The sequence below is a fragment of the Ptychodera flava genome, chromosome 20 (assembly GCF_041260155.1).
Source record: "Ptychodera flava strain L36383 chromosome 20, AS_Pfla_20210202, whole genome shotgun sequence".
Lineage (NCBI taxonomy): Eukaryota > Metazoa > Hemichordata > Enteropneusta > Ptychoderidae > Ptychodera > Ptychodera flava.
The window spans coordinates 4065607-4087621 of record NC_091947.1 but is presented as its reverse complement, the minus strand read 5'-3'; the positions used below and the strand labels follow the sequence as shown (position 1 = coordinate 4087621).

General features: G+C 36.3%; 1 protein-coding gene across 7 annotated transcripts in view; it reads left to right on the top strand.

Annotated features, from left to right (window-relative positions):
- Positions 1 to 262: 262 nt before the first annotated feature.
- Positions 263 to 22015, top strand: part of LOC139119793 (uncharacterized) — a 37463-nt gene continuing 15710 nt past the window's right edge. For 2 of the 7 annotated variants that reach the window (XR_011548993.1, XM_070683692.1), the window contains exons 1-5: positions 263 to 1796; positions 13680 to 13985; positions 15637 to 15711; positions 16561 to 16602; positions 18781 to 18991. Coding sequence is in view for 5 of the 7 variants with exons in the window: in XM_070683692.1 (XP_070539793.1) it covers positions 623 to 1796; positions 13680 to 13985; positions 15637 to 15711; positions 16561 to 16602; positions 18781 to 18991 (1808 nt within the window). In the remaining 2 variants the exon portion in view is untranslated. Of the gene's footprint in view, positions 1797 to 13679; positions 13986 to 15636; positions 15712 to 16560; positions 16603 to 17762; positions 17790 to 18780; positions 18992 to 22015 lie in introns of all 7 variants that reach the window. The other 5 variants (XR_011548994.1, XM_070683694.1, XM_070683691.1 and 2 more) reach the window with 4 other exon arrangements.

The following is a 22015-nucleotide window of genomic DNA, read 5'->3' as shown; positions in this document are numbered from 1 at the left end:
CTGCCTAGGCCCTTACCCTGTACAACAACAAACAGGTTTATGAAGGTGACCGATGTATTGAGAGCAGTTTCCAGTTATGAGACCGTGAATTGGTTCATGTTCAGACAATGGTATCTGCCAATGATGATAAGATGACAATAAGAAGTTTATATGTAGGTGCTGCAACAACAAACATATATTATTTATACAGCTAATTATTATTCATGTTCGCCATTCACTTGTTGGATTCTCATTGGTCAGCAGTGTTGTCATTGGCTTTTGTCCTGGTCCATTGCCTTCCGTTCAATCAATGGTCGAGATACGAGGAGCTGGTAGGCACAGGTTTTGTTGGTGTCCTACAAACGCCTTCCAGGCGTTGTTTCTTCACATATGGGCAACACGCCGAAGGTAGAGTGCTCTTAGACTCCAATCTTCTGTCCATGTCATTTCATTCGCGATCGATTCAGAGTCCTTCACCTCCGCAACATTCCATCGCCGGGACGTCCGGGCGCCATATTAAGCATACCAACGCGACCAGGTAGCAAGTGCAGTGAAAGTGGACCGTCAATGGTCGATCCCCGGGGCTGCAAGTCTTTGACCCCAGTCTTCGTTCACGAATCTTTTCAACTGTAAACTCATCAAGATGAATGTTCCTCGAGTGAAACGCGATCGACGGAAACGCGGGCCAGCTCAACTTCCATGGCAAGATTCAAATTGGGTGCAGAGTTTTGCTGGTGACGCGCCCAGTCCGTTGAAAGTGACTGACCTAAACCCAGGCTTTGCATTACGCCAGATAGTCTTACTGCTAGAGAAAAGAAAGTTTAACGATTGTTCCCAGCTTATAAATCAGCTGAACCAAATAACACTGAAAACGATCACCCCAGAAATGCCGATTGATATGTTTATCTCAGAAATACCCAGCTCGCTTATAGTTTTGGAAAGTTTATTTTCCAAGCTTTTTATCGCGGATCCGGACAATTTCCCAGTCATGACTCTGAAAGTTGAAACACTATTGCTACGAATAGTGCAGTACATGGCCAGACAAGAAGATCCACACAATCCCAATTATCATCGAGTTGGAAGTTCCCTTAAGGCTATCACCAGCATCTTAAGAATCATCGCCTATGTCGATCCTGAATTGATGAAAGTACTGAAGAATAAGAAAACGATGATGGAAAATGTTGTTGAAGGAATGGGCGATCATGGGTTGGTGAGTTTAGACAGTTCGCTGATGACACTGCATGATGCATTGAAGCTTGAGTTCGAGAAAAACATTGTCGCATACAAAGCAGCGCTGGTGAAGCTTGAAGAATTAAGTCTTTCACACCCAAAGCCTATGACAATCAGAAATATCTCCACTGCCAGTGCTCGCATTGCGGCACCGAGTCACCACAAACTGATGAAGATTAATCAAGATCAAATCCAGGTACGCCTGTACAAAAACAAAGCTCTGCTGAACGTCGTGGAGCCTAGTATGAGATCAGAACTTCCCAAACTTCTTGAGAATTTACAGCAGTGCATCGAAAACGATAAAAGCGCACTTCTTACATTTGGTCAACTGCGTAAAGAAATAAAAACATTACCACAGGACGTAAGAGTAGCTCCTGTCATCGCTCAGTACTTACGTGGACTCAACAAAGTCTTGGAGTTATTTGATCAGGTCTCCGAGGAGAGACCTACCATGGTGTCTGGGAACACCAATGGCTACCTTAGCGATGAGGATGCAGTGATCGCCTTAGAAGGATCTTATTCAGACAACGTCAATGGCAATGCAAATAAAGAAAATGGTTCTACAACATCAGTGCCCCAGCCACCAGGTGAGTTTCCATCTTCAAACTGAAAACTGTAATCGTAAACTGGAAACTATAATTGTGTGACTGCTCAGACAGGTTTTAATAGTAATAATACTCATCAGGGATAAATTTTAAGTCACTGCAATCTCATTCAATTGAAAAAAGTGGGAAAGGAAAGGAATGGGAACGAAAATACAAAGGTAGAGTATTGAAAAGATTGTAACATATATACACACACACACACACACATAAGGACATGTGTATTACATATATGTATATTTATATATATTATATATGTATATTTATATGTACATGTTTTGTCTGTGTAAGGAATGTTATAATGGTTTTGTGTTTTGTGAATGCCTCAAGGTGTAAAATTTGTATTGAGTAAATTGATAATTAGATATTGAATGAAATTTAGTGTTTTATCATTTATTGGCTGCAAATGAGTTCATTTGTTTGTTGGCATCCGGGTACCCCCTGAATTACATCTGGTATGTCAGTGTAAGCTATATGATGTAATCTTGGCACATTTTTAACATTCCGTCATTTAAGTGCTTAACTTAATAACTGTACATTATCAAGTTTAGTGACAGACAAGTCTTTGTTGCCAGGTTTTAGTACTTTACTTTTACAATTTGAGAATACCAAAGTAATTGTAAAACCAACACTAATCCTTTGTCTGTCATGCCATGACTTCTAATCAACTTTCACTTTACAATTCACTGATAACATCCCAAGGTTATCATGAGTGGATGCTATCACCAGTCCCTCCACTCTGATGGTAATGCCTCTTGGTGCAGTACACTGACAAATTTTGATGCAGTTTCAGATTTCATAATAATGGCAATAAAACAAGATTTTGTAGAAATTCATCGATCTCAAAAAATGTGAGTGCTCATGAAATACTCCTGACGTACCTCGAAAGTGAATTAAAGTTTTGCTCAAACTTTCCTCGATGAGACCTTTAACCATTGTTTTACCAAATCAGGAATAAAAATTAGGGTTCACTCTGCGAAGTCTGGTACTTACAGAGAGACACATTACCTTACAATGTAACATTTTCAATTTACTGATATTTGAAATTGAAAATGGCTGCCATATGTGTGTTCACTCTGTGGGGAAAAAATAAAAATTTTTGACTTATTAGTAAAACGGAGATGGTTAAAATGTTTCTTTCTCAAAGACCCTTAAATTGAGCCCCAACAAGTGGTAGATCAGAAAAGAATTGTGAAAATTTGAGAGTCCAACTTAAATATCTGTCCCCTCAAAAGAGCAAAATTATGGTTTAATAGAAGTAGTGTTGTACCACTGTCCCTTCCGAGGGACGGTTATACAAACCAACTGTGTCTTCTCTGTGGTCAACATAGTGCAGTAATCTTAATTTGAAAAGCAGAGAGGTAAACATTACCAGGCCACGGATAAGTAAACATGTCAGTTCTAAGCATTGCACCACTGATGGAATTTGCCAATGCTATAAATTTGATGACGCAAGTACCGGTACGCTGCTTCTGAGTCACAGCTAAATCACAGTTTGACTTAGCTTGGAAAACTAGCAATGAAAGTTTGAAATGGCAGAAGATGAAGAGCAGGTACATTAAAGGGCTTAGGGTTGCTTAATATAATTTTGATGACTTTTTCACTATTTTTCTGTTACATGTCAATTTGAAATTCTTATTCTACTCCCCATGTTGAAAGACAAGCTATTGAGCTTGTCAACATTATGTATGTGTAAAATATACCGTTATTGTTTACATCTCAGTTCTAATCCAGACCAGCACTTCTCAACAATAACAACACATTAACACATGTACAGGTTGAGTTGATAAGCTAAATATTGTGTATTTCAACATGCATACAAGAAACTGTAGTTGATATACAAAATAAAAATGAAATCATCAAAAGTTCCTACTGCTGGCCTTCTAACTGCGACTACTGGATTTTATTTGCAGTGTTTTACTGGCGCAGAAAGTAAAAATAATATTGTAATTTCTAAATGCTAAAGACGTCTGGCACTGTTACAGTGTATTAAAAGCTGTGCTAACAATAGTTTCTGACAGCAGCTTGAACAAATAACATGGTTTTTACAATTTCCAGTTTCCAAGATTGATCATTTTGGGAGAGAGGAGTTAGTTGTCCACTGTCAATTCTTCTAACTAAATATCCTATACATTGATATACATTAAACTCACTGTTGTAAATCGACAATGAATGTACAACTCTATGTTTCCCACATTATTGTTTGAAGAAGCATACATGTACTGCTAATTAGATTTGCCATTAATCAAATATTTCAATGTATTTAAGTTCAATAGAAAAGACTTGCAGCGTTAATCAGGTGACTACACATATAAAACACTGGATGTGCTGGCTTGAAAGTAGATTTGTTTAAAACATGTTACATGTTTAATAGCATGACACTAAAGTGATTTTTAGCTTTGGTAGACAAGCATGGTGGGAGTGGAACACATAAAACTAAGATTTGCATAATCTTGTGATGGTGTACGTTCTTTGTAGGTATCATCCCTCCCACGCATACACTTTGGCCTAACCCCATACTTTGCAAAATGGCTGGGCTGAACCACTTTTTGAAGTAGTAGGGTTGATCATCACTGTCATAAAATCTTTTCTTGATGTGATTTTGTGATCAGAAATTTATTATAGAATTTTTTTTGCATTTAGAGATATTTACCAAACAGTTGTACATGCGTGTACATTAATTAACCAACTGTACCGGTACATTGCATGCTTGTTTCATACAAAAGACAAGGTAAAAGCCCATTGTATTAATTTCTATGACTATTAGTATGTTAATTTCCCATGAGATTTTGTAGCACCAATTATCAGCAAGGTTCAAGCTTAGTCTAATTTATATTGTTTGTAGTTTTCAACGTGACTTCTTGATTTCAAGTACATGTCAGCCATCAGAATAAATTTATTGCTGAACATTGTATTAAACATCTTGGTTTAATGAAGCTAAATTTGCAAAATGCACTTGGAAATGTTATTTTGTTCGAAATAAAGATGACATTTTAAAGAGCACTTTGAAGTGTCTGCTTCAGAAGATTATGTGATATATTCACAAAATTAATCGACAAAAATATAAGATGTAATTTACAATCAGTGAGGTTGATGGATCATGGAAGAATTACAGCAGTGCTAGGGTTTTGGTCTAGAGGGACTGTGGTCTGGGTCTAAGACTGATGGCTTGTAATTAAAAAGTATTGTTATGTTTGTCAACAAGGCACAGCAAATTTTATGATGGACATTGTGATTCAGGTTAATGTGGATGAAGAGAAGCTTGATCTAAAGTGAAACAATCAAACAATATGCTTCACCAATGTCTGAGGATGGACTGTGAATTTATCATGACATATGGCAGTCGGATCCATTTCATCATGACCCAGTCCATTTCATCAAAGCTTGGCCATGTAATCCTTTTAAACAAAATAGTTTAAAGATTGGACCATTATTAAACAGGGGGTAGTAAAGATTGGACCATTATTAAACAGGGGTAGTCAGTTTGTAGGAATTATGGAGGCTGCATGGATTCCATGCTGTTGTGCCATTTTCTCACTAGAACAGTTGGCAAGTGCACGAAAATCAGTCTAGTATAGTACTCATGATAATGGTTTTAAAGAGATACTTGGAATTTCTAAATGATGTGAGAAGTGAAAACTTCCCTGGAGATAACTGCAAGAAAAACAAGAAGACTACAATTGTTCATGACCATCAGCTTTGCATAGATTTAAAATGCTTTTATCGGCAATTTGCATATGTTTTGTCCATACACATTCACATCAGTGAAATAAAGGTTTGGTTCAAATACTGATCAAAAGAAACTAAATCCTCATTTTCAATAACAGACAGTCACAGAGTTCAAGCTGTGTTTGTCATATTGTAATGCCCTCTTGTTTCACAACAACCTACTAGTATTGAGTCAGGTTTGAAGTAGCTAGCTCTGTTACCTAGTAATTTTAGTATTTCTATATCAATGACATTAGCAAGATATTGAAAACTAGTTGAGTAATGTTTTTCCCTAACCTATTTATTTTCTGTCTGCAAAGTTTTCTGTTATGGTAATATTGGTATCAGTGTGACGGGAATTCCTCTAGACAGGGCCCTAGAAGTGTGCAGTCATACACTCTGGCAAAACCCAGCAAAGCCACCAAATCAAATTCCCATTTTCTGTTTGAAAGCATAAAATCGTCAGGATGAAAGCCAATGTTTGTTAACCTCAAATTTGATGTTAATGTTTAATAACCTTTGACTTTTCATATGTACATTTATGGCATCTCTGTAGCACTGAACCACCTGTTGATTCAAGCAGTTGATTTTGCTGATATTCATTTTTTTTTTATAACACACCTCATCCGCAGTCTGTATTCTAATTTGCCAATTGATAGTCACGTGGGATGCATTCTTTTTGGCGCTGATCTACGTAAATGACGTCATGCAGGCATCATTTTTTGGAAGTGTTGCCTGCCAGGTATCAGTTCTGAAAAATGATGCCCGCTGACATCAAAAACGACATTGACGCATGTGCAGACCAGAATGTAAACAAAGATGTCGTCTGCGGCCAATCGAAACGATAGTCGTGAGGTTTATCCTACTTTCTGAAGAAGAACTGAATGTTCTGGTTTCCAACAAGGACTCGAAACGGACAAAAACGATAATCAAAGGTGCATTGAACGTTTTGCAGAAGTATTGCGATCCTGTTGGGAAAAACTTTTTCTTACTGAACCAGTGCAACATATATATTACAACATGCGACAAGTTTTGTGTACATGTATGGTACGTTCTTAAACATGAACGCAGATGAGGTGTGTTATAAAACAAATATTGACTGGCCATGTGGGCAACAGCATATGTCTTTAACCCCTTGGGCCCTTATCACCCCCAAAATCGGACTGTTTCCCTTGGCCTTCGGCCTCGGGAAACAATCCGTTTTTGGGGGTGACTCACAGCCCCTCAGGGTACAGACATATGCTGTTGCCCATATGGACAGGCAATATGTGTATACTCATACACAATATATGAAGTACCAGACGCTCTGCGTCAGATATTACTGAAAATGTATCAATAAATTCCGGGGCCATATGCTCCTGGAAAGTCCTCGAATTTTAAAGCCTCCTGGAAAAGTCCTTGAAAATGAAATTGAATCCTGGAAAGTCCTGGAAAATTGATTTTCCATCCACAGTTTCCAAAAATGGCAAGATGATCAATCACCAGTATTGTACAAATGATATGGAATATAATTTATACAAAAAATGATATATTGTAAAAATGATGCCTGGGAAATGGTATTTTAGATCTCAAAAAGTCCTTGAAAATTGCTTTCCTTGAAGTTTAAGTGACTTTGAGTTTAAGTATATGGACTATGTAAGTTGAAAAGTGCCCCCTCTCTGTTTGAACTACCGGTACATGCCAGTTTTGAACTTTAATTCTCTTACAATGTATTAATGAAAATATTATAAAAATCAAGGATGTACTTTTTTAAAAGTAGAGTACTTTTTTCCTTATCTTTCCATTTTGAATACAATTTAAGGTGTGTGTGCATGTATGCACCTCGAAAGTGAAAGACTTAAACTTTTGCTCAACTTTTCTCAAGGAGTCTTTCAACCATTCCTTTCAAAATCAAGATTAAAAATCGGGGGTCACCAACACCGTGCAAATTTTGGTACAAGAGAAACAAACTACCCAAGATTTACTGATATTTGAAAATCAAAATGGCTACCATACCTGTGTTAACTCTATGACTGAAGAAAAATAAAATTTTCGATTTTCAAAAGACTAGATAGTGAAATTTTTTCTCACGCCAAGAACTTTATAATGAGCCCCCACAAGTGGTAAATCAGAACAGAATTGTTAAAGTTTGAAAGTCTGAAAATCTGTCCCTGAAGAACCCACTCTACATGTACCTTGAGAAATTTTGAAATATTTTGTACTTTAATACAACCATTTGTTTTCAGAAATCCCAATCTGTTTGAACACAAGTTGCCTGTGAATTCAAGGTAGTAAATTCAAATTAACACAATTTTTTTTCTTTTGTAAAGCAGTGTATTATAGTAATTTCATGAGTGTAGGACTGTTTTTTTATTGCACATCACTTTTATCAAAAAAATTAACAGCAGCAAATTTAATGTTAATTTGAATTTGTTTGCTCCATGTCTGTATTTGACAGATATGTGTTGACAATGGTATTTGAAAATCTATAGAATGAAGAAAGGTACATCAGATTTGATATTGATTCAGTTTGGTTTGAAGTGGTTGGGACACTGTCAGTCTTCTAAAGCTGAAAGCCAATAAACTGAATTTAGAAACGATGTCATTGTAGGTACACTTTGCAGAGACTCATTTATTTACCGGTTTCTCCTTGTGCCTAACTCTTTTTTGTCCAAATTTATAAAGATCACTGTTTATGAGTGATAAATCAGGGCATGTTGCAGACTGTGTTTGTGTGAATGTTTTGTCGGACAAAGACTAAGATGAGACATTTACCACTGTCACCATAGCCTGGGGTCAAAGCTACATTGACAACAACAATATACGTACCATAGCGTCTTTGTTGTAGACCTCCTGGCTATTGGTCATGATCTGCAGTGTGTCTGTCGGCTATTGTGGTTTGTTCAAGAGAAATATTATATGACAGATTTTGACGTAGCTAGCTTACCAAAACTGAAACTATGATATTCAACAATCTGGAAATAATATAGTCATAAAAGTCGCCGTTCGTGAAGATTTCTTTCTTGTCTTCAACTTTCCTGGCTGCTAAATACAGAAATTTTCTGACGCAATTCTGTAAGAAAAAAAATATTCGTAACAGCGTATGATGTTATCAGTTGCATCACCAAAGATAGTACTATTGCAAAGCAGTTTGAATTTCTGTAAAATTTGTGCTGATCATGAGATCTGATTGGGCTTGTGTCCAGAGTGTTTTTTCTTCTTTGGACAATGGTTTGGTGGATCCATTGACCAGTGTGTTGTCCTCAGCTAATCAATGCTATGGTTGAGTGAATTCAACACAATACCTGCACAGATTGGACATTCTGTGCTCTCTGAAGAGTGGACAAAACTTCAAGGGAAAGTTTGCAAATGTGCTTGACCTCAAATGAATTGCTTGGACAAGTTCAAATGTGTTTTTTTTTCATTGTTACATTTGAACCACAGTGAAATTTCTCACTTTGGTGGGAAGCTCGTATATTTTTACCAAGACGTTTCACTGAGGTTGATCAACTGAATGTAGACATTCACATTTGGAATCAAATTTTGAAGTTATACCACAGGGGATTCAATCTCCGATGATGACGATGATGATGATTAAATATTTAAAAATGAAGAAACTTGCTGATTTCTCGACTTTTCATCGGTAAGAGGTAAAAATGTTGGAGTATTATTGAGAAGGACTAATGTGCTTTGACCCTACGACGAATTTTACCGATTTCGATGCATGCTAGGTGCATTTTTGGCGATCGAAAAAAAGTGTGTGGCAATGAAGTGACACCCCTTGGGTAATGTTAGGCTGTATTGAATTTGCAACGCACATGTATAGTTAGGCAGCAACGCACATGTATAGTTAGGCTGTATTGAATTTGCAACGCACATGTATAGTTAGGCTGTGTTGAATTTGCGACGCACATGTAGGCCTATAGTTAGGCTGTGTTGAAATTTGCAGCGCATACTTTGTTCTTTTCTGCAAATAGTATCAACAACGACAACAACAATAACAACAAAAATAACAATAAATTTACTGAGTCCAAATATATATGTTTATTTATCTTCATTTTTAAATATTTAATCATCATCATCGTCATCATCGGAGATTGAATCCCCTGTGGTTATACCTAAAACTAGCTTCAGGTCAGACTTTGTGAGAGAGCTGGGCATTGTGACCAGAATTTCAAACCACAATACATTAAAAAGAATCTCCAGAGATAAAAGTATCTGTATTGACTATTGATGGTTGCTACTGGTACATCAATGGTAATTATTCAACCAAATGAATCAAAAAGGCTTTTCTATTCACACTGATCTCCAACTCACCTATGCTAAAAAGGTGAAAGCATGCATAGGGGCCTCTATGTAATACTGTATGTGAGTGACATCAGTCACTCCTTATACTTACAGTCATCGTTCACGACATAAAATGATGTTCAAAGCAAACATCATTGATATTTTTAGTTTACACACAGAGTAATATCATAGACAGAGTGGCAACAGCTATTGTTTAAGGCGTGAAGCGGTTACGTAAGCAATCCATGTTTGCCTCGCCTCACGAAGCTCTTGGCTCTCTTTTTCGAAGAGTGCCGACCAAGCACCCTTCGGTAATTTTCGGATTTTCACCAATTGTTAAGCGAAAGAATGTTCGACAAAGCTTGTGTTGTTGTTGTCGTGTGGTGCTGATCGGAATTGATGTGCTGGCGAAAACGGGAGTGTTTTGAGCTTCAGGAAAGTGGATTTTACCGTTTTAAAAATTCCTCTCATATTTTTATGAATAAATAATGAGTGTGTTTGAACCAAATTTGAAAGTCTTTTATCGATACTGTCTGGTTTTACTCAATGGTTTACGGTCAGTCATACCGTCTTTTACACGTGCGCCAAGAAAGGACATGTTTATGAAACTGCTGGCGTGTTATGTTTTGATTGGCGTGAGGCAGTGTTTCTGGCCTGAGAGCTCACAAAGTAACTATGGTTGCTACGCGACTGGCAGTACGATGCCATCTCGTCGTATGTTTCGCATAATCTCGTGTAATTATCAACCACAAACCAAGCTTCCAAAAAGTTTAACACCTTTTAAGCTCATTTTAATATGAAAAGCCAATAGTCTACCGAGACGACCATGGAACAAAAGGCATGCAAGTGTTGCCACTCTGTATATGATACTCTGTGGTTTACAGTTGAGTTTGAAGTTGTAGCTAATTATATCTTTACCGATATAAGTACATTTTTTTACCTTTGGAAATAGATTTAAGAAAATTGTTGGGTTTGTAGGTGGGTAACTTTCATTTTTGATTCTGTCATGTAAAGAAAAGAGGAAATTTGGTAGGATTCCAGTCTGCAAAAGTTTGATTTTAATAAATGCTTGAAAATATTTTGGATCAGTAGGTTTGAAGTTAGTGCTGGTGAATTAATGTATAGTTGAGTTAATATCATTGGAGACATGTTGTTTCTCTGCCTTATCAAAACAGAAGCCGTTCCAAATTAGATTGATACATCAGAGTACGTTAAAGGAATTTGCATTTGGTATGCCTAAAATTTGTCTCTAATCTCTTAAATGGATCGGTTACCATGACTACAGAGATTTTTACTTACTGTGAAAAGTGTTAACATAATAGTGCACAGTTGAATATGAAACTACCAATAATTGCAAATTTTTGACTTTATTTTGTAATTATCCAGTAAAAGTCTGTGCATGAAATATCAGAATTACTGCACTGAATCTAGAAACATAATACATCACCTAGACTACATGTATATTCTGCTCTGGCAATATTATCCAGAGATAATGCCTTAAGGATTATGGCAGTTATATTATTTCATGTGTACCAGGCTGTTGCTTTTGAAACTATTGTTAGCTCTGCCTGACCTATTTACATATGAAATATCAGTTCAATAATTCACTGATCATAATTATTCATTGTGTGACATTTAGCATGAAAACAATACATTGACATTGTAATCCAGCTTTTCAAAGTAAATTACTATAGTTTTGTAAACATTGTAATGCTCTATCAATTAATGTTTTTGCCTTTCTATTCTCCTGATTGTAATTAACAACCATCTTCATTTAGTTTTTTTGTCTTTTCTAAAGGCAAAATGGCCCGGCTTTACCTGAATCAAAAATTAACATTTTTCAGCACAATGTCAAGGGAATCTTTGAGTTTGATGCTTCTATAGTTAGCCGGTGAATTTCCCCAAATGTGGCAGTTCATGTAATTATCCTTCAGGAAGATGAGACAAGATCCATTCATGGGATGATAAATTAAGTCAGCTTTTCACTTTGAAGAAGTTTGTTCAGGGAATTCTTTGTAATGAAGACCTCATGATCAGTTTTCTTTTTTGCTAAATGGAAGTAATTATAGCTTATAAGTTAGCCAGTGTGTTAGCCAGTATCTCATAAGCTACAGCCAGCACGCAAGCTTCATGTAGCCAGTAAGTTAGCCACTACATTAAGCTACCCAGTAAGCTAACTAGACCAATAACCCACACTGCCAAATTTAAGGTGCTTTACAAGATTCTTTTTTACACTCCTGGATATCTTGGTATTGCTGTTTTAACCTAATTTGTATGCAGAGCAATTACTGCCAGTACTCAATGCACAGTTGCTAAAACAAACACCCAGCTGTCCTAGTTTCAAACCTTTTACATGTACACGGTGTATATACGGTCGATGACCTAAACTAGATATCAGTGAAACTTCAGTGCATTTCATCAGAGCTTTGCACAGCTAATCCAGAACTGTCATTTATTTTTGCATGTCACCTTGTTATAGACAAATCAAGTTACAGTGGATACTAGTGTTGGGTTATAAACACATGAACAAAGTCATCATGTTTATGCAGTATGAGAAAAATCATGTTACATGTAAATATTCATATCTTATGCAATTTACAAAAAAACCCGAATAATTTGCATGACAATACACTTTGCCTTTATGAATGCCCCTATACTTCAGTAAGCCACCCATACAATGTAAGGGATGGGCCACTAGATCTTGGGAAGGGGTGGTCAAAAACAAAAAAAATTTCAAAGTAAAAAATTAGGAAAAAAAAATCATCAGACTAGTTTGAAAATAAAAAGAATAAAATCAGAACACAAAAAATTATAAATCTGAGAGTTTAATCAGAAAAAAATTATTAGCATATCACAACTCTCTGGGAAAAAAATTCAAAAATTTACATTTGTAAAAGAATATTCACAATCTGATTGTGACCACCCCACTTCCCAAGATGTAATGGTCCATCCCTAATTGTGAGGCATAGTCTATCAGGTCAAAGATCACTTTGTCCAAAATTCCATCCTCAATGAACTTATAGGGATTACAAACAAGGTTTGGTGTGATTAAAATTGTTTTTCACTCTCCTGCCATTTTTTGTAAGTGAGTGTTATTTGTTGAAAACCTTGGGAAAGACTAAAACCAATGAATGAAAACCATACAAACAAAAAGTGATTAGCAAAGAATTACAGTGAATGCAATATGTGAAAGTCAAGTGGACCGGTTGATAGTTTGTTGTCTCCAAGTGACACCACCACTAGTGAGGACATTAAGGTAATATGCACCTCGAAAGTGAAAGACTTAAACTTTTGCTCAAACTTTCCTCAGTGAAACTTTCAACCATTCTCTTACCGAAGCAAGAATAAAAATCAGGGGTCACCGTGCAAACTTTGGTACCAGAGAGACAAATAACTTGCGATTTCTCGATATTTGAAATTCAAAATGGCCGCCATCCCTGTGTTAACTCTATGGGAAAAAATAAAATTTTCGATTTTTGAAAACTAAGACGGTGAAAACTTTTCTTTCTCCAAGAGCTTCAAAATGAGCCCCCATAAGTGGTAGGTCAGAAGAAAATTGATAAAATTTGAAGGCCTGAATATCTGTCCCGAGTAGCGTTCTACCTTAAATAACTTTTACGTTTATATCCATAACAATCCACTTTTACATTCATTATTTTCAGGAAACCTTATACCCCTGTTTCCAAGTGTTGAAGTCCAACGTGCCCATTGATAATATATAGATCTTAACAAAGTTTTGGTAATGAGGGGGGGGGGGGAATTGTTTTCGTTTAGTAAGAATGGCACTAAAAGTTTGTCATTTGTCCCGTAACACTGACAGAGCAAGTTTCAAGAGATTTTGACAGTTATCACTGGTAACAAAACTTATAAATTTGGTATTGTTTTGTTGTGTAGAGAAAACCTATAGTGATGCCGGTGATTCTGCTATCGGTAAAAGTGATACAGACGTTGATGTTGTTGATGTCGGACCTTCAAGGAGGAGCAGAAGCAAAGATGCGCGAAAGAAACAGGAACGAGACAGGAGTCGAGGACGGAGCAAGGATAAATCCAGAGGAAGATCCAAAGACCGGAGAGGTGGGGGATCCATGGATAGGGAAGAAATCAAACCAACTATCACAAAACCACGGAGAAATAGCGTTGAAGAAAGTGCTGAGTTGAAACTGATGATTGCTAGGATCAACAGAATGGCAGCAGCATCAGGTATATTTTTAAAAAATTTCAATAATTATACTGACATGTTTTTTTTCACAGCTGCTGTGGGTTTTGTAAATTCATTTCACTGTTACTGCACGGTATTGTTACTTGTTAACCAGAAATCCATTTATTATCTAAAATCCAGATGAAACTGATAATTTTCCGCATAATATGCAGACAGATAGAACAGTCTGTTTGTTCTTAGCTGGCAGTAGGAGTGGTAAGCTTAGTCATTCAAGCTTAGTCATTCCAGAAAAACTCTCATTTGCTTTAACATTGAATTTGTGTTTGATGATTGCACATCTAGAACATTATACTTAGACTTTCAGACTTCTGTGTCATGTGTTCACGTACATTTAAGGTTTAATTACTGCTTGCACCCTCTATGTGATCACAATATTTTCCAAACTAACAATAATGACGGAAAATAAGCTCCGACGGCATATTTGAATTCATGATGCTTGAAAAAAGTAAAGAATAATTAGATCTGGCTGTACAGTGGTAATTGTGTTCTGAGGGCTGTAAATGAATTTAAACCAAAGTGACCCTGGGTCTGTTTTGCCAAGCATATTCCTCAGGGTCATTTCAGAGTTTATAGTCTAGAATAAACAAATGGAAAACACTCTTCCCTTTGTGACAGTGTTTTTGTTCCACTCGATTTACTTTTGCAACCTAAAGGGGGATTGGTCAAAATGTCAAAGTGTGTTCAGGTCAAAGGTCAAGCATTCAAATGTAATTGGGGCAAGATTAATGCCTGTAGTCAACCGCAGACTGAACTGCTCTTTAAAAACTTAAGGAAATAAACTCTTAAAACGTTTGGCTGTCTCATTGATTGGTAAAACCACATGCACTAGCCTAAAGTCAATCAGGTTTCTTTTTTTTTCAAGTCAACAGGTGGTTATAGTTATATGTTTGTTGATATTCAGTACAACAGTGTTCCCAAAGCCTGGATATCAGGCCATTATTTGGAAATACATGTAGTCTGACAACTGCCTGTATGTATGTATATATGTATGTATGTATGTATGTATATGCATGCATCAATGTTTGTACCAGTACATATGTATTTATACGTACATGTTGTGTGTTTGTTCATCCGCACAAAAAACTTGGAAAATACAATAGAATTCCTGAGACTTTCTGATGCAAAGTAAATTGGTTAAAATCTCAACTTAGTTTGAAAAGGCAACAGTTAATTTATAGGACACTGTTGGCTTTTCAAATGAAGTTGAGATTTTAAACAACTAATTGCTATCAATTTAGTTTTCAAATTTAAGTTCTAGAAACACAGGTCGTACCTGTCAAGGGTTTTCCTTAATTTCTGTCTGATCTAAAAGGTGTATATTAGCGTTTGTCACCGAGTCTTTGTTGTTATATCTGCATAAAAAGAGGATTTTGGAATTGTATGTGATTTGTTCAGATTTTCCATTTGAACTTTTATTATGTCAGAGTCACTGCAATCGATCAAGTCCCAAATGAGAAAGTTTCCAATGATATCAAGTGTTCTTTCGTAACTTCAAATTTACTTTGCTTTTGTTTTAATGTTCCTGTGGTATCATTAATTGCTTCTGTCTGTGTTCTGTGTTTCTCTGTGTACTTTTTGACTTCTTTCCTATACTCTCTGCACTTTTTGTTGCCATGACAACACCCTGTACAGGACATCGCAGCAGAAGCCGGTCAAGAAGTCGCGACCGTTCAGAACTTCATCTACCTCCACGGAAACACTATAAGAGTATGATATGATATTTTCTTCATTTTTCTGCCCATGTAACCTTGGCAACTTAATCTAATCACCATGACAACCAGTTTCCACTGCAAGAATATCATGGCTATCGCTGCTTTAAAAATGGAAAATTTTGCCATGTTCGCAATGTTGCTTTTAATGTGCCATTTATATGTCTATAATGTTGTATGCGCATTTATTATTTGTTGCATAAAATGGTATTTTAAAGATGTTATCAGAGCCGTGCTAAGGTGTAATTGCATCAAATGTAAAATAAATCATTGTAAATTAGTTTCACTACTCCTTGCCCATAACTCTGAAAAAGATTTGTTGCAAAGCTTCAACAATCACCAGCTTATTGATCTTTGCTGTAAAAAGCTGTTTGTTGGTGTCATTTATGTGTTTGTGCTAAAAATGACCTCTTACCATGCATATACCTCATTTTGCGAGTCACATATTAATATATATTAATTGTACTCAGGGCAACTGAGTAAATATTTATTGTTTTGCAAGTTACATTTCATTGCATCTTGTGATTTTCAAAAGAGATTAGTCTTGCACCAAAATATGGACCAATTTATGCGGTGAATAATTCTGATTGCCACTTTTATCACATTTACAATCAAAAGTTTATAGCCCAGGATTGAGAATTCCAAGAAATATGTAAATACAAGATGAAAGAAGCATGGAATGTATATTTTTAAAAGGATAGAATTACTGTAGAAAGTCAGCTACCAATACTGAATGACTGTTTCCATCCGGCAAAGTCACTCCCACCGGTGTAAATTGTACTTTTGTTATTAGCATTGCAGCGCATTTTAATGACAGCAATGATATTTGCATCTGTATCTGTTGTAGGTGCTAAGGAATGGTTGTGGGCAGATCTTTACACCTTTACAGGTATCAGTGAATATGATAATGCCAACCCAGTTTAACTCTTGAAATCAAGATGTATCCCAGCCATATCTTTGTACAAGTTCTGCTCCAGTACATGAAAAGTGGATACCAAGTTTGAAATATTCAATAATTTTATCAATTTACAATATTAATCAGGCGCACTAGCTTTTTAAAATATTTCAGCCAGAATAATTTCTCCCCATACTTTCAATGGAACACAAACCTACAAACCTCATAGTGTGTTAGGTATGTTTCAATACCGGTATGGCAGTTAGATTAATTGTAGGAATATTTTACAAAATTCAAGTACTAGCAAGAGATTGATTGGCTTTTTGATGATATTGGCGTGAGTTCGTTTGTGGTTTCTATGGTAATGAAGGAAACTCTGTGCTAGATTATCTTGGATCAGTGGCGTACGTGTGGAAACTCAGCCACCGTTAACAAGCAAGTCATTCAAAACACAAATCTTATGAAGTGACATTCTTTGAAAGTCATAGTGTGAGTAAGGGCCATTGCATGAGTTTTCAAAACATTACTTTGTTTATACCCAGAAAAAAATAGGGTTATTGCCACTCTCTATTGTACATTGCACTGTGTGTACTAAAGCAGTTAGACAAGGCAGACTTTCTGATATTGCTGTTGGTGGCTTTCAATTATAACAGTCATTTGGTCCCCAGTGCAAAGGAGGTTATAATTTTGTGGGTGGATCTTTGAGTAAAGTTCTGTGTCTGTAAGTTTTGAGTATATCATTGAAGTAGGGCAACTTAACATGAAGACGTTTTGAAAACTTGGTCTCAATTTTGTGCTGAAGCAGAGCTCATGTGCTTAAGGTATATAAAGAAATACGGAGTTGACAGCAATGTGTCTAAAGGTCAAATTTCATGATAAAAAAGAATGAGTTGCCCAGTTTTCAGACGTTAATAATTGCTACCTACTGGTTGATTACTTTATTATAAATTGCACAGATTGAGAAATTAACATTTTTGCTCATCCAAACATTTGGAATGCCAAGTGTATGAGAAAGCTAGAAACTCCGTGTTCTCTTTGCCACGGTCGTTTGCCTACGTACCTCTTGTTCCATCTTCCTTCAACAACTTCATTCACTTCATTCTCTGCTATATAGGATACATCATATTTTCTTTTTTGCATTTCTGCTGCTGTAGTGCAAAAAGTTAGCTATTCATCTATGGGTAAGAAGCTTTAATTAAACAACGCAATATCATCAAAATTGCATAGATTCTTAACATTATCATGTGACCACCCACAAATCATTCTAACGGAATGACCCATTGATATGATGACCAGGTCACAACATTGGGCTTGACTTATAAATTCTAATATACATTTGCATGTTTATGATTAACTTGCATAAAATAATCAAAATATATTCATATTTCAGCTTAAACTTTCTTTCCCAACTTGCAGGTGTATAATTCCCTAACGTTTCCAGTTTGTTTGTTTGTTTGTTGATGTTAATTTGTCACATCTGTTCAATGTCTGCATGCATGCTTATTCTCAAGTAATTATTTATATATATTAAAGGTAACGTTAAGTTACTATAATAAGTTCTGTCAGCAATTATCATAAATAGTGTTTATTTCATTCTATCTAATTTGTCTATTTATTTAAAACAAAGATAGTCACTATGAATACAAATGTAAATCAGACTCTTTTCCATGGTGTAGGATAGACTGCTATTCTGGCACCACAGCTTTTCTCAATACGTACTGTAAGCAGTTAATTCTAGCATTTACCAAATTCAATGCTGTGGATTACATGATAGTTTCCTGCCTAGGCAGTGAAATGTTATAGATTGACATCATTCCTGTGTCAATTACCTGATCCTGGCACACAAAGCTTCAAATTTTCAATCCACTGTCTGTAAGTTTTGATACGGAACTTAGAAAAGCATAAAAAAACTGAAGTCCTTTAGGAGAGAGGTGCACTTCTCCCTTACATTAGCATTCCCCTTCCAGACACAAAATCTATCATAACATTCACAGTCTAACATCTCTTTCCGAGGGTTTATTTTGGTATTCCTGGTGTTCCTTGAGTACTCAAAGGTGCTGGTGTCTTTGTGGGTTGTAAAAGTGGTGTATATTATTCTCTTGGAAATCCATAATTCAAAGGATAAAATAAACACCTGCTTAGTTAGCTTTGTGTGTTATTGTATCATGATAGGTGATGAAGACATTCACAGAGATGGCAGTACGGATAGCCAGTCAAATGCTTCCATGGAAATCAACAGTGTTGGCGGATCGGAAGGAAGGATGTACAAACCAGGTCAGGAAAAGCAACTTATGGAAGAGATCGGAAGACTGAAGTATGAACTTGCCAAATCCCTGGATACAATACAGTTACTTCAACAGAGAGAGATGCAGCTGATGTCAAAGTAAGTACCTGTCAATCAACCCCAACCACCCCTATTTCCAAGTATATTGGTCCTTCCATCCTGTTGAAAACAATGGGATGTACCAAAGTCTTGTTCTAAATATGCCATATGCTCTCATTGAATGTTGTTAATGCAAGATACTCCCTAAACTTGACGGTCTTTAATGATAGGGTATGTATTGGAGTTATTTTAAGTCATTCAGTTTTTGAACATTATCACTGAGTCAGAAAAATAATATTCTGTATATTGTGATATTAAACATTATGTACAGATGACAATCAGAATTTGTGGATCAGACAGACCTTTCATTGTCTGTATATGATTGCAATTACTTTTTAAGGAATAGTGAATTCACCTGCCTGTCAGTTTTGTTTTCAGAAGTCTCAATATGTTCAAACTTAGACCATAAAATACGCAAAACAACATTCAATAATTTTTCAGTGAATGAAAATGCCTTGGGTCAGTTTAAGAGACACTAAAGCTGTTAAAGTATTGATCCGCTGTTTATGTTGACATGTCATTTGGAGTTCATATCAGGAAAATGGAGTTTCCTCGAAAAATATGTTTATTTTAGTAAAGTTCAATAATAGATAAATTTGCCCTTTTGAATCTAAAATACTGTTAAAATTTTTTGTAATTTGTTTGCGAACTTTACACGGTGACCATAATCGATCATAAAAGGAAATTTTTAGCAAAATTTTGAATCTTTGTATTACGGTGTGTATCAAGTACCATAAGGGAATGACTAGAATTTTATGTTATGAAGGGATATAGAACATAAGGGCCGTCGATAATAAAAGCTGACACACGACAAACGTAATTCTTTCATTTAGGGGAGGGGGTTAAAGCTTATTTCGTTTTGTATGTGTCAAAATCGCATAAGGGGAAAATGCGGAGCTGAATTTACTGCAGGATTGTGAAGTAAAAAAAAGAGTTCAAACATGAATTACAAAAGAAACACTGTCGCAATTAATTTTTGAATTGAAATTGATACACTTTGCTGTATAGAGCTGTGCAGTGCAGAGACATGTACGGTACGCAGCGCGGTAAACCGACATTTTGAGTATAAAATGTTGTGTGTCTTAAAAAGTGAAACGCGTAAGGTGGAGGTTTATTAATTAATGTGCACTTCCGGTATTTTTTCATGGGTGTGTGGATCGGAAAGGTGCATGTGGGTTTGTCAGAAACGGCATCATTATACGAAATTGATTTTGCATAAGAACTATCGTTTGGGGGGGGGGGAGGGAGGGGGTTTCAAGTAAAACGAAGGAATTACATTTCTTGTGCATCAGCTTTTATTATCGATAGCCCCTTAGGCAATTTACGTTCTATTTTCTTGTTAAGATTTAATATTGCAATATACAGATTTTATAGAATTGTAAACTTTTGATGGAGAAGTTTTAGCTAATCACTATTTTTACAAAGGTTGAAGAACATAATCAGTGGTTTGGGAATTTGATTATACCAAGGAGAACCTTAGCGATATCAAGCAGCTTACACCATTCACAAAAGTATCAGCTGCAATTAAGGTAGCTTTCCGCCTTTGCGACGACCTATTTTCAAACGTGAATTTTGCCATCAAGATGTGTACTTGTACCCAAGTATTATATATCACCTGAAAGCTATTTCTATGAATATTTTTGTTTTATCAAGAAAATTAGTGTGCGATGAATTTTTTTGAAGATCTTAGTGAAAGTGTAAAGAAAATGGGTGGTCTCACGTAAAAAAGTTTAAGTCTGAGCAGAGAGGGGCTATTGTTTAGGTGTTAACGGGCAATTGGTCTTCAGAATACTGGCTACAAAACCGTGTCTCAGATTTTTGCAAAAGGCCTTAGTTTTTTCACATCGTTGAGTCACAGTTTATCCACCGATTAGTCTTACAATGCCGCCTAATTAAGCAGCAATAACTCGACTTTAAAAATCTTCATAAAAATACTGAGACACGGTTTTGGAGACAACCTACTGGACAAATGTCTGTGAAAATCTGGTGAACTTCCGTTCACGCGTTCTCGAGTTAAACTCTTTTGAACGTGCTGCAATGTGACAAAATGCCGAACTGAGAAAAAGGCGATTTAGTAAATTGGTTCGGGTTTTCCCTTTTGAATGGCAATAAATAATGTACTCAACCGACAAAACACTAAAACCAGATAGTGAAATCAAAGTGTTCAACTTCAACAGTATATTCACTCATTGAAATCAGTGTCAACGGTCGAAATGAGGCTAAAAAGGGTTAATTTTGGGAGCGTTGTACTCTTTTTAGAGCGCAATCTACACAGTTGCTGATGAGTAAATAAACTTGGGGAGTGCCAGGGAAGGATTATGCATAATCTGTTGACTGATTAGTTGTAAGGTTTAAATAGAGTATTAACTGTTCGACCTAACTGTCGGAACTGCTACGGCACTCGATGCCGTCTACACGAGCGCTTGGACTTATTACCTCCATGACAAGCGTACACTACAGTGTAAGTTTATGGCAGCATTCGATTCGACCTCGGAAACGACTCACGGCTGCGGAATGAAAGCGAGCCGATGAGTGATAAGATAAGATAAGATAAGATAAAACTTTATTAAATCCCTAAAAGGGCAATTTGAATGCCTGCTTGACGAACGATACAAAAATAAATACAAAGTCAAAAAGCACAAAAAACAAGACCATGAAAGCGAAAACAGAGACACAAAGAACATGGCCGTTAATTTCCACGATTAAAATTTGCGTTAAAAAGACTGACAGCTTGTGGAATAAAAGAGTTTGCGTAACGCTGGGTACGGGCTACCGGTGGCCTAAGTCTGCCACTTCTAACAATGCGTTTATCGACCAAGTCGTGATGTAGAGGATGAGTCTCATCGGTCAGAGTTAGTGTTAATTTCTTATCAAGTCGATCATGGTAGATAAGGTCAACTTGTCGCTGTGAATTTCCGATGATTGTTTCCACCTTTTTTATGATTTTGTCAAGCCTAGCTTTCTCTTGCTTGAGATGTTACAACCCCAACAGACAATACAATAACTTAAAACACTGCTGATAAC